The sequence below is a fragment of the Macaca thibetana genome, chromosome 9 (assembly GCF_024542745.1).
Source record: "Macaca thibetana thibetana isolate TM-01 chromosome 9, ASM2454274v1, whole genome shotgun sequence".
Taxonomy (NCBI): Eukaryota; Metazoa; Chordata; class Mammalia; order Primates; family Cercopithecidae; genus Macaca; species Macaca thibetana.
The window spans coordinates 87,968,425-87,982,296 of NC_065586.1; the positions used below are offsets into that span (position 1 = coordinate 87,968,425).

General features: G+C 41.9%; 2 protein-coding genes across 8 annotated transcripts in view; one reads left to right on the top strand and one right to left on the bottom strand.

Moving 5' to 3' along the window:
* CPEB3 (cytoplasmic polyadenylation element binding protein 3) overlaps positions 1-13,872 on the bottom strand; it is a 242,406-nt gene that overhangs the window by 60,749 nt on the left and 167,785 nt on the right. The gene's annotated exons all lie outside the window — the stretch shown is intronic.
* On the top strand, positions 5,267-5,883 carry LOC126962850 (succinate dehydrogenase cytochrome b560 subunit, mitochondrial-like). Its single transcript, XM_050804452.1, has 2 exons — positions 5,267-5,505; positions 5,670-5,883. Exons 1-2 carry the CDS (start codon positions 5,267-5,269, stop codon positions 5,881-5,883), a joined length of 453 nt encoding a protein of 150 aa, XP_050660409.1.

Consider the following 13,872-nt stretch of genomic DNA (forward strand, 5'->3'; position numbering starts at 1 on the left):
AATTGGAAAGTAGGAGGTGCCTGTTTCCTGGCTACTTGTTAGTTGTGGCTAAGGCCAATGGTGAGTCCACCTGCCCTCATTTTTTTTTAAAAAGCTTTGTTACAAACACACACACACAAAAAGCTTCATGAAAAGTTTTTAAAAAGGCCAACAATAAGCTGGTGTGCTTTTGCATGCTATTTCTGATGATGGTGCTCTGCTTCTCTAAGGGATGCCCTCTTGGCAGAGTACAGTAGGTCTAGAAAAATGGATACTAGCTGCAGGATTTCCATAGACACAGCCAGTTTTGTTCAGTTTAATTCCATAAGATTTACCAAGTAACTGATGCAAGTGGGACATATCCATGGTTTATGAGAATACTAAAATGAGCAAGACCAGGTTCCTCTTTTTTTTTTTTTTTTTTTGAGATGGAGTCTTGCTCTGTCACTCAATCTCAGTGCAGTGGCGCAATCTCTGTGGTATGATCTTCGCTCACTGCAACTTCTGCCTCCCGGGTTCAAGCGATTCTCAGGTCTCAGCCACCCAAGTAGCTGGGATTACAGGTGCCCGCCACCATATCTGTCTAATTTTTGTATTTTTAGTAGAGACAGGGTTTCACCATGTTGTCCAGGCTGGTCTCACACTCCTGACCTCAAGTGATCCACCCGCCTCGGCCTCCCAAAGTGCTGGGATTACAGGTGTGAGCCACCACGCCTGGCCCCAGGTTCCTCTTGTAAAGAAACTTACGAAGTACATGAAACATTTAGACAATTAACTACTCACTACAAAGCTGAGGGAGATAAGTGGGGGAAAATGTGTCACTGAAATCCTAAGGAGCAAAGGCCCAACTTGGGAGAATCAGCAAAGACTTTAAAGAGAGCAACAGATATTCAAGGGCCCACCTGTGGCACTCGTGGCCACACTGGCATTCATAAATGACAACTGAGCAAAGGCCCATCATGAACCAGTCTAAGCTTTCAACTTCTCTACAACCCTGCTAGCTTTGCTAAATCTCTCAGCTGTCATTCCTTCTGCTACTAACCTCAAAGGAACCATCATCAATAGTGTTCTCCTCTGGTACACTGCATATCAGAAGAAGGTAAATGGCAGAGAAGGATACGAATCCCCACATACAGAAGATTCTCACACATCAGAGGTGTTTAATTCATAATCAACTGGCTAAGAAGCAAAACTCTCTGGAGTCCTGGGCAACATGTAGTGACAGTGGCAATGGATAACGGCTATTCATTTTTAGCCTTTTCTCCAACTGCCCATCTACTACACAGAGCATCCAAGCAAATACAGCAGAAAAAAAGACCAGCCACTCCCCAGCATAGCAGGCAGAAACTAACACACAGGGGAAGGCACCAAACTGAATGGGCAGCCATGTAGTTGCAAGAGAGAGACTGCCAAGGTTTTAGGACCCAGAGCTGTTTTCTGGGCTTTAGTCTCATGCTGCATAGGTCAGAAGATTCTGTTGGTGGCTAGTCAGGAAAAATAAAACCTGATTGCAAAACTAGAAAAGATAATAAATACATCATTTCTTCATATCCTCTTTTGCAAACAGTATTGAACTATCATCAGGTGCCAGGGAATCTTAAAAATTCAGTATTTTCACTTAATATGAGAACATTAATTCTACTTGCTAAAGATAATATTAGAAATAAGAGGGTTAAATAGTCCAAATATCACAAAGAGGAGGTCTCAGCAGGTTCTTTAAAACCTCCTGTCTTACCAGGTTAAATACTGGTACAGATATCTACAAAGATTGTAAGCATATTGAATATCCTGCAGTCAAAGTACCCATCTATGTATATACTGTATTATGCACACATCAAAAAGGCCTGGTGATAGGGCATGCCCAGTGAGTTGGGGCTTTCTCTTATTCCTTGCCTCAAGAAGGCCTCCAGGCTGACTCCATCTTTCCTGCACATCACTGCCCACCCTCTGCAATCTTCCACATCAAATCCAGTTTTGCATTGACCTTGGGCATCCAAAGAAAGGGCGGTTGTCTCCCTACAGCAGCTGAGTAGCTCCCACAAAAGCATGCAGATTTTCACTTAGGCCCATCTCTCAGCCATAAAATATCTACACTGGCAGTAGATAGAGTAAAAACAACTGGGAGTCACAAGTAAAAGCCTGCTACAAATACTATTATCAAAAGAAATATCTACAAACAATTTTTCCTTTCCCAGGAAATGGTCCATAACAGTTTACCAACTTCTTCAGGATGGCTCTTTTACTATAAATAATCCTGTGTCAAAACAATTATCTTTACTCTGAGGTCACCAAGCTGCCATTCTCTGCAACGGCAATATTCTCTCAGCACTGCAGATAAGAGATATGGCTGAACTCCCCCCAACCCCCAAAATCTGGGCTGTAGTCCAACAATTTCTTTCAACTCTACTTCCCACTTTAGGCCTTCCAACCAAAACAAAATTCACCAGAAACACCCAAAATCACTCTTGAAAACAACTTTATGATATCTTCACCTGCTAAAACACCTTCTGATACTTCAATTGAGTTCAAGCAAACCCAGATGACAACAGAAATCAGAGGATTTTTAAAAATCAGGAAGAATCTTTCAAACACATTTCTCTTTTGATCTTGAGAAATTTAAAGTCAAAGTAAACGAAGTAGAAAAAGATCCCTTCAAGAATAACAAGATCAATGTGAGGCAGAAATTCATTCAATGATTTACTAAAAGGTAAATTGCACATGGTACTATGAAAAGCGTTCTGGACTAGGAGACAGAAGCTCTAGATTTGGGTACAAGTCCTAACATTTACTAGCTGTGTGATAATAACAGCTAATAGCTAACATTTGTTGAGATTTACTGTGTACCAGATACTGTTCTAAGTTAACTCATTTCATTTTCACACACACCCTATGCAGTAGGCCCTATTTTGAATTCTGCTTCATATTTAAGGAAATTACACAGAGTGATTAAGGGACTAGTTCAAGATCACCCAGTAAGTGGTAGAACCATGAACTTGAATATTAACATTTCTGAATCTTGCCTCTCTTCTCTGTCAAATGAAGAAACCAAATATTTGTCCCAATTACCGTACAGAGATGTAGGTTGTAAGATAATGTATACAAACGTATTTCATAAACTAGGGAGTTATGTGAGCATTGATTTTTCTTTTACTGCATTTTCAATTATTTCTGTAATAGATAAAATTAAAGTTTTTGCATATGGTCTCATTATAAACATTAGAATTCAAATTAATAATATGCACTTTCTATTTTGCATTTACAAGCATTTGGTGAATAAAGAGAAGTAACCTAGATACTGAAGAAAAGCCCTAAAGTTACTTGAATGACAGGCTGAATATTACTGCAAACAAACAGTGGATGACTGAATATCTGCTTTCATACATGATTAGCCATTTCCCCCACGAGAATGTCAGATGTAGTATTATTTTCTGATTTTAATACATTTTTAAAGTAAAAGCCAATTATGCCTATAAATAGAGCTTCTCTATTAGTTTGAAAGGTATTAAAAAAAAAAAAAAACTTGGCCAAAAAATTATCAACTTCCTCTGTTCTCTCTTGCCCTCTGACCCAGTAACAGATAATATGATTATAAAACTCTTCCAGTTTCAGAAATGGTAACCTGAGAAGTATGTGGGGGCTTCAGTGATGTGGTGAGCTATGAGAGGCCCTCAGCTCCAAGCCTGTCTATGAAGGCAGATGGCTCTGGAGGGAACAGGAGCAGTTCCTAGTCACTGTCACCAACACAACCCTGGGTTACAGGTAGAATGGATGGCCGAAAATTCCTTGCTTTCCCACTGATGCCAGACAGGTTGGGGAAGAAGGGTAGAACACTGAGGGATTCTTTTTCAACAATCCTAAATTGACAAATGCAATTTTCTGGGAGAAAAAGGAACACCAAGGTTTGGGGAGGAACTTAATTAGGATAATTCCATTTCATTGACCAGGTGTGTGAAGTGTAAATTTAATTAAAATGTTTTTTTTCTTTTTGTTTATTTGAGACAGGGTCTCACTCTGTCACCCAGGCTGGAGTGCAGTGGTGCGATCTTGGCTCACTGCAACCTCCGCCTCCCAGGTTCAAGCAATTCTCTGCCTCAGCCTCCCGAGTAGCTGGGATTACAGGTGCCTACCACCATACCTGGCTAATTTTTGTATTTTTAGTAGAGACAGGGTTTCACCATCTTGGCCAGGCTGGTGTGGAACTCCTGACCTCATGATTCACCCGCCTCGGCCTCCCAAAGTGCTGGGATTACAGGCATAAGCCACCACGCCTGGCCGATTTTTTTCTTTTAATACCTGAGAACACATTAAGTATAACAACCTCTAAAACATTCTTGGCTACCTTTCAAAAACAAAGGTTCCTGATCTCTTAAATACCTAATTTTTCATGTTACAATTTTTTAATACTTGATCCCTAGTACAAATTATCAACAGCTCTACTACCACAACTATCAAGTACTAAATGCTCACAATGTTCTAGGCACTTTGCTAATAAATATTGTACATGTTAGCTCATTTTATCTTCACAGTAACTCTATGAGGTAAATACAGTTGTTATTATTACCATTTTACAGATGAGGAAAATGAAGCTCAGAGAGGTTAAGGGAATTCTCAGATTAAAACCTAGGAATGAAATCTGGAATTAAACCAGATCAGTTTCCAGAGCCCATTAATTTATGCCATCTCATCTAAAAATGTCAAGATAAACTTTTCAATATCCCTCATAAAGAACTTGCCTTTAAAATGTCCTTGTGACAGTGACCATTTGACAGTTTTTTTGTTTTGAGACGGAGTTTTGCTCTTGTTGCCCAGGCTGGAGTGCAATGGCGCGATCTCGGCTCACTGCAACCTCTGCCTCCTGGGTTCAGGTGACTCTCCTGCCTCAGCCTCCCAAGTAGCTGGGGTTATAGGCGTGCACCACCACGCCCGGCTAATTTTTGCATTTTTAGTAGCGATGGGGTTTCACCATGTTGGTCAGGCTGGTGTCGAACTCCTGACCTAAGGTGATCCACTAGCCCCGGCCTCCCAAAGTGCTGAGATTACAGGTGTGAGCCACTGTGCCCGGTCTGACACTGTTTTAATAGCAGTAAGTGGTCACCCTGTGCTTTAGTCCTATAATTTAAGGCCTATGTACATATAATTGCTCCAAAGTCCATAAAAACTATATTAAAGGATATTCTATAAAACAATGGGCATGGACTCTTCCAATGATATAAAAGACAAAAAGCCTAGGAAACTGTCTAAATTAAAGGAGATTAAAGAGATATAACAACTAAATGTGGAACCCAAGATGGCTGCACTCTTGCTGAGACATGTTGGTCGACATTGCCTCCGAGCCCACTTTAGCCTTCAGTTCTGTATCAGAAATGCTGTTCCTTTGGGAACCACGGCCAAAGAAGAGATGGAGCGGTTCTGGAATAAGAACACAGGTTTAAACTGTCCCGTATCTCCCCGCGTCACTATCTATAGTTGGTCTCTTCCCATGGCGATGGCCATCTGCCACCATAGCACTGGTACTACTTTGAGTGCAGGAGCCTCTCTTTTTGGCATGTCAGCCCTGTTACTCCCTGGGAACTTTGAGTTTTATTTGGAGCTCGTGAAGTCCCTGTGTCTGGGGCCAGCACTGATCCACACAGCTAAGTTTGCACTCGTCTTCCCTCTCATGTATCATACCTGGAATGGGGTCTGAAACTTGATGTGGGACCTAGGAAAAGGCCTGAAGATTCCCCAGCTATACCAGTCTGGAGTGGTTGTCCTGGTTCTTACTGTATTGTCCTCTGTAGGGCTGGCACCCATATGAAGAATGGAGGTTCCCAGCATCATCTTCTTATGCATTATTACATTCACCCATCTTTCTGTTTGTCACTCTTATCTCCAGCCTGGGAAAAGTTCTCCTTATTTGTTTAGATCCTTTGCGCTTTCAGATCCCCTTGGAGCAGTAGAGTACCTTGTAGACCACAATAGTGGAAAAGGGTCTAGTTTTCTCCTTGTTTCTAAAGATGGGGTGGCTGCAAAAACTTTTTTGCCCACAGCTTGCCTACTCCTGGGACTAGAAGCAGTTATTCTCTTTCCATATTGGACTTTGATTTGTGCTGAGGGTCAGCTTTTGGCTCCTTCTTCCTGAAACAGTGGAAACAATACCAGCTCTGTGGCTTCTGCCCTGGGGACTGGGGATGAGGCTTTGGGTCCCACTGCCTGTGGGCTGCTGGCTTAAAGGACGGTTCTGTTCATTGGTGAGAGCCCAGGCCATTAACACCTATGCAGTGTTATTGAAAGAAGAGAGATGAGGGTGGAGGGGAATTAGTCTATCCCAGCTAGAGGGAGATAAAGAGGGCTAGTTAGTTCTTGGAGCAGCTGCTTTGAGGAGGAAATATATATATAGCTTCTGACACAAGAGGAAGATCCAGAAAATTACAAAAAATCCAGCTAATTTTTTGTATTTTTAGTAGAGACGGGGTTTCACCGTGTTAGCCAGGATGGTCTTGATCTCCTGACCTAGTGATCCGCCCACCTCGGCCTCCCAAAGTGCTGGGATTACAGGCATGAGCCGCTGTGCCCGGCCTAGCAATTTGTTTTTTTTTTTAAATCCAAGATCCACTCGAAGAGATACAACAACTTGCATTTAGTTTTTTTTTTTTTAATGAGTATTTTAATTTAGTTTCAGAAAAAAATGGTACATGACTTGGATGAAAAAGCATAAAATTAAGAGGGTTTTCTGGATATGCAAGAAAAAGAAATAACCTTTAGTATGTTCAATGATTAGTATGTTTCACCATGTTGGCCAGACTGGTCTCAAACTCCTGACCTCAGGTGATCCACCTGCCTCAGCCTCCCAAAGTGCTGGGATTACAGGCGTGAGCCACTGTGCCCGGCCTACAACTTACTCTTTTTTTTTTTTTTAGATGGAGTCTCACGCGCTATCACCCAGGCTGGAGTGCAGTGGCACAATCTCGGCTCACCGCAACCTCCACCTCCAGGGTTCAAGCGATTCTCCTGCCTCAGCCTCCCCAGTAGCTGGGACTACAGGTGCGTGCCACCACACCCAGCTAATTTTTTGTATTTTTAGTAGAGACGAGGTTTCACCATGTTGGCCAGGATGTTCTTAATCTCTTGACCTCATGATCCACCCGCCTTGGCCTCCCAAAGTGCTGGGATTACAGGCGTGAGCCACCACGTCCGGCCTACAACCTACTCTTAAATGGCTTTTGGGAATGGCTCAGTTCAAACAAGCACCTGACCAAGGAAACTGAGACCAGACTGGGGTGTGGGAGAGAACTGGTCAAACTAGTTGGGTAATTTCATTATTATTGAGCATTACATTTAAATCACAGGCAAGAATGCTAAGATTACTTAACACCTAATAAGCCTAAGTATTATATTGGTGCTTACATGCACTGCCTCACAATCTTTTATATATAGAGAGAGAGAGGGAGGGAGAGAGAGAGAGAAAGAGAAAGAGAGCGCGAGCGAACATGCACGCACAAATGTGGCAAAATGCTAACAATTGGTGAATCTAGAAGAAAGCTACATAGGTGGCTTCACTGTAATATTTTAGAGCTTTTTCTTGTAGGTTTGACGTTTTTCAAAATAAAAATTTGTGGAAAAAAAAGTACAAGGTCTCCCATTCTAAAAAGAGGTGTATAGTTTTTTTTTTTTTTTAAAGAATCAACAGTTCTTAAAATCAACTAATACTATTAGTGATGTATTTGTTTCAAGTACCAACTACAAATGGAAAAAAAAAATCAGCTTGTGTTGCTGTGCCCAGAACCACTGTAGCATTCATAAAATGGCAGACCAAGGAATGGCTGGTTTCAGATTGAGACCAACCCTAGAAGGAAAGGTCCATGACCTGGACAGAGAGGCAACTCTCTCCTCTCACAAAATCAGGCTTCCTATTACCAGTGACCTTCCTAGAGAAACCTAGAGGGCACTGCTCTAGCCAGAGCTGCCTGAGTTCAGACTTTTTTTGGCACAGGCAGTCTGTCCTGAACATTCTCTCTGACCCTGGCTTTCAGGTCAGAGGACTTACCTGGTTTGCCTCAGGAGACTTTTTTTGGATTCAATTCAAGGGTACCAAAAACATTTAGGAGGTGCCAGGTTTGATGCTAAGTACTGAGGTTGCAAAGATGAACAAGCCAAAGAAGAACCCTCACCCAGAAAAAGTCAGACTGTAAATAACTAATAAGCAACATTAAAAGTGTTATGTTGGAGGTATGTCCTACAGGACACCGGGGAGGAAAAAAGGGAGCAGATTTGTCCAAATATCAGGGAACATCAAAGAGCAAAGGCCATATCTGAGCCGGCAACCGATTACTTTTCCAGAAAGTAAGGGCATTCCAAGTTCAGGAAGGTGCACAGGCCAAGGCATGGAAAGGCCAAAGGGTCGGCTCACTTGGAGAACAGTGAGCAGAGTTCATTATAGGATTGAGAGTGGTGGGTGGGAAGAGTTGAAGCAGCTCATCAATCCCTGCCTGCAGCGGAGAGCATTCACTGTAGGTCTCTGAACTGGATCTCTTATTCATTTTCCTCTCGAATGAGGACACCTGATCTCCAAGATTTACTCAACACTTATGTAATCTACGCACTGCAGGGGAATACTATCAGGAGCAAATTCTTGTTCTTAAGGAGTTGATACACTAGCACTAGAAGATAGTATAGCATAAATACACAGAGAACTCTAACTTAGGAACAATGCATTAAGGATCCTAAGAAGTATTTTTGTAAACATATTTTTAAAAGTTGGACTTCACAGAAAGAAGATCATTTTCAGAGAAGACATGAATAGAGAAATCAGGAAAGGTTTTCTGTAGGTGGTGGCACAGGGGCCAGACCTTAATGGTATGACAGGTGAAAACACTGAAAACACGGAGGAGACATTCCAAGGCAAACAACTAACCCAAGTTAAGATGTAGAGGTAGCTCTGCAGATAGATACTGCCTAAGTGCAAGAATTCCTAAACATTCCCCTTAAGATTCAAAACTAAACATATTTCTTTAACAATATTTACTGTGTGGGGCTGAGGCTTGATTCTAGCCTGTTTTGTGTTTTCTGTGACACTAGTAACTTTCTTTGTGGGTTTGTTGTTTGGCGGCAGGGGTGGGAATAGTTGGGAATGGACAAGAAAATAAGCTGGCAGAGTAGAACCACCTCAGAGTTCAAAATTGGTAATCTACTTCCTGTGTTCTTAGTAAAGTCTTGCAGTCCAGGGCAGTGACCTGGGGCATTTGGACTTAAAATCTGCTGTTTACATAATCATACATTCCCTATATAAAGAGGTCCTTGTGAAGTCTGCCAATCTGTCAGTTCTAGTCACAGTCAGTTCAAACAAGCACCTGACCAAGGAAACTGAGACCAGACTGGGGTGTGGGAGAGAACTGGTCAAACTAGTTGGGTAATTTTATTATTATTGAGCATTACATTTAAACCACAGGCAAGAATCCTAAGATTATTTAACACCTAATAAGCCTAAGTATTGTATTGGTGCTTACACGCACTGCCTCACATAATCCTCTTAACAACCCAAAGAGTAGTAGTAACTCAGATAAGTAAACTGAGGCTTAAAGGTTAAATTACTTGCTCAATGTCATATAGCTAGTAAATGCTGGTGCCCATGTCTGAGTCCACAAACCTAGCTTATGCCCCACTGCCTGTTACGATCCCTCAGTCAGCAAACAACCAGGGAACTCTGTTTCAATCCAGGTGATGCTCTCCTATAGACAGATGAAGCTTTAGTCTGGCCTTGTGCATATACTGCCTGAGCTTTGATAGTCTCATTTCTTCTCCTCCCTGGACTTTAACATTCCTCTGATCAGTTCTTAATGCTGTTTCAAATTAGTTTTTTCTGTGCCACTCTTCTCAAGACTAAAATGGGGCCATTCTCTTTTTTGAAAGACAACCCAGGTCTTTGGTCTCAGTTTTCAAAAAATTTCACCAGACCCTCCCAGCTGGCTTCCCATTCCTAACTCTTCAATTAACATATCCTCTCTTGGTCTCACCTGCTCATAGCCTTAGCCCTATCTAACTACCGTCAGCAAGTCCCAAAACAAGCCATACCCTCTTCTAAAACATCCTCTCTGCCTCAGTCTGCCAAATTTCCATCTTCCATTTCAGTTCCTAAAGTCTATTTTTTCCTCAAAAAAAGTTCTCATCAGGAGGAGTTATGACTTCTCTGAACTAAAAAAGCATTTCCCCCACCCCATCACCTCTGCCTGCTCATAGCACAGTGTGTACTTATGTGATCTTGAACAAGATGTTTATGTTATTTATGTGGCTGCTGAAGCTTTGTCCTGTGGCCTATATATTCCTAATGACTTCTTTCTGTACAGTCCCTCAAACTATAAATGCTTTGAAAGCAAAGACTAACTTTATAGTTCATCTTCAATACAATGCAGAAGAGACAAGTGTTTATAAAAGTGTAAACTGAGAGTGTGCTAAGCTTTTAAAAGCAAAGATAGATGAACTCCATCTGTCAAAACAGAACAAAACAAAACACAAAGCCCACCCTTGCTATCACACAATGCAGTTTCCATGTTTTTACAAAAAAATCCTTCCTGGGTATGAAAACCACAATCAAGTAAAATATTAAAATATAAGATTCATAAATCACCAAACAGTGTGAGCACTATAAGCCAGGACCTGATTTTTTTTTTTTTTAAAGGAAGACAGAATGTTACTCAAAAGATGACAAACTGCAAAAGGTTAAATACAGGCTAAAACCCTTGGCTTCCCAACTTGATCAGTTTACATAACTCAGAAGGTGGAAAAACTTGGAATCTGGCCTAAAACAACACTGACTTATTTCCATTCAAGTTATGCTACAAGGGAAAAAATGTGAAGTTTGAAAACTTTCCTTTCCAAAGCGAGATTTAGACAAGTTGAAGGAAGAAGAAATAAATGCTACACTGCAGCCCACTGCAGCTCCACAATGGCCTGTTTTTGCCCACTCAAAGTAGATTCCTCTTCCTTGTTCCTCAAGCAGTATCTCCTTAGCTACCTGGCTTGTGTTCAATCCGAATAGTATGTGGCCTGGCTTGTGCCAGGTTCACAAACCATGCTGGTACTGCATAAACTTCCACAACTACATGACCTTAGTCAAGAGGATCAAGAGGTCAAGAGGACCAAGAGGGCAAGCTAGCCAAGCAGTGCAGAGGACGTACAGAATCACCAGTAGAAATAGCCATTCAGGAATACAAACTTTTCTAAAAGTGAGTGGGAATCATTAGTGCACAAGGGTTTGGTCACTCTTGTATAAAGCTGTGTGCCTATTATTTCTGTTCACCTGGACCCTGTGCCCCTAGACTGCTGAAGCTAACACTGTAAGCTGCCCGGTAAGCTGAGAATGACAGCCTCCTCCATTCCACTGCCAGCATCATTGGCTTCTCAAAACAGTTTCAGAGCCAGATGGCCAAACTCCTGTACAATATCTGTAGCTGGCTGCCATCATTGCCTTTGCCCAAGAGGCCTCAACAATGGTAGCATAGCTGTGCTCATTGAACAGCAGAAGCCAGCTCCTTTCCCTGGGCTCATATTCTCTGTCCCACTATGAAAGGTGAGGCTATTGCAGTATCAGGATCAGCTCTTAGTGCAGAACAAGGGGTAGAAGGCTCAGGGTGGATAAATATTTTTTGGTAGCTCCAGTGACAGCAACTTTGGAGATGTGATATTCTCCCAGTGGGCAATGAGGGAGGTTATGCTATCTATCTTCAAGCTTGTCATGTCCATCTTATCCCCTAGTGGCCACATTCACAGCTGCATGCTAAAGGAAACAGAATTCTCTTTTTCTTTTTTTTTAAGACAGGGTCTCACTCGGTTGCCCAGGCTGGAGTGTAGTGTGGCACAATCTTGGCTTACTGCAGCCTCTTTACCTCCCCAGGCACAGGTGATCCTCCCACCTCAGCTCCCAAGTAGCTGGGACTACAGGCATATGTCATCATGCACAGCTAATTTTTTGCATTTTTTGTAGAGATGGCATTTCACCATGTTTCCCAGACTGGTCTTGAACTCCTGGGCTCAAGTGATCTACCTGCCTCGGCCTCCAAAAGTACTTGGATTACAGTCATAAGCCACTACACCTGGCCCTATAACTTCTTTTACTAAGTAGTCAAGGATTCTAGGGCCCTATCATTAGGATGACCTATGTCACAGCTAGGTGTTAAAAGATGAACTGGGTCAATCAAATTCCCTCTCTCTGGAATTTAACTAGAAATATGAAAACTATACAAACTGAGTCATGACAATGGTGGGAGATTACAATGGATAATTAGTAACTTCCACTGTTCAAATCCCTGCAGTTTGTCACACCCTAGTACAGCCTCCATGATACCTGGTTATATTATAGCTCCTGTTCTTGGACTCCCCTTGTCACTCATAACCACACCTCTGATTTGAGGTAGCACAAAAGAACTTATCCTTACAGTCAAATAACTCATCTAGCAAGCAGTTCACCCATGTCCAGAAATAGTGTGGTATTATCCAGGAGGCAGAATTCCATGGTTAAGTTATGGCTAAAGGGCAGCTCAAACCTACAGCCCCAGTGTAAACCACCTCTTTGGAAATACTCCAGCTATGTGAGTATGACAAACAGAACACGAAGGCTCAGGAAAAAGCCAAGGACCACTTTCGTTTTCAAATGTTAAAATGTACCTTGGGTCATATAGCTTAAGATGCTAATTTTAATATAAAATCCAGCCTTGTAAGTAACAGCATTATCTATCAGATTATATAGCTTAAACCTGTCCTCCTTTTCCACAAATCATAAACAGCGGCAAAACAAATAAAAATAACTTTATTATCCACCGGGTAAAATAGTATAAACTATTGGTCTGTCAGGTTCAAGTATGTCTAATAAAAGCTGCGTGTTCTTATGAAAAGATGCTTCACCTCTTTCAGTCTCAGTTTAAAATAAAGGTTGCACTAGAATGAGACAATCTTTGAGGAACTTTCCAGCTCTAAAATGTGCTGGGTTCTACTTTCTGATCAAGTAATGAACTCATCATTTGCCAGGATACAATTCATTCATTTAATAGATACCTGAAGGTCACTGAGCCAAGTACGCAAACTACTTGGTACAGAGCAGTGAACAAAATATAAAAAATTCCCTGTGCTCATAAAACTTACATTGCAGTCTGGTAAAAAGTCAGAAAAACACATCTGATCTTTTCAGGTCATAATCAGCATTTTAAAGAAAAATAAAATTAAGGTTAAAAAGAAATAAATTGGCCAGGCATGGTGACTCACATCTGTAGTCCTAGCATTTTGGGAGGCCAAGGCAGGAGGACTGCTTGAAGCCAGGAGTTCAAGCCCAGCCTGGACCCCATCTCTACTAACTAAATAAATAAGTAGACAGAAAGAAAATGCGAGTAAGAGGAATACAGAAAAAGAGGATACAGGGGCTAGACATTTGGGCAGTGTCTAAGTGAGGAAGTGCTCCATTTAGAAATGTGGGGGAAGGCCGGGTGCAGTGGCTCACGCCTGTAAATCTAGCAATTTGGGAGGCCGAGGCAGGTGAATCATCTGAGGTCAAAAGTTCGAGACCAGCCTGGGCAATATGGTGAGACCCATCGCCACTAAAAAATACTAAAAATTAGCCAGATGTGGTAGCACACACGTATAATCCCAGCTACTTGGGAGGCTGAGGCATGAGAATAGCTTGAGCCTAGAAGGTGGAGGTTGCAGTGGGCCAAGACTGTGCCATTGCACTCCAGCCTGGGCAGCAAAGCGAGACTGTCTCAAAACAAACAAAGAAATGTGGAGAAAGAGGGTTTCAGATAAAAGGAAGTACTAAGGCCCTCAGAGGCCTCAGTTGTCTTGTTCAAAGAATAGCAAAGTAGTCAGTGTGGCCATAGTGGGTAAGGGAGAGAATGATAGGAGATAATGTTAGAAAATACCCAAAATTCA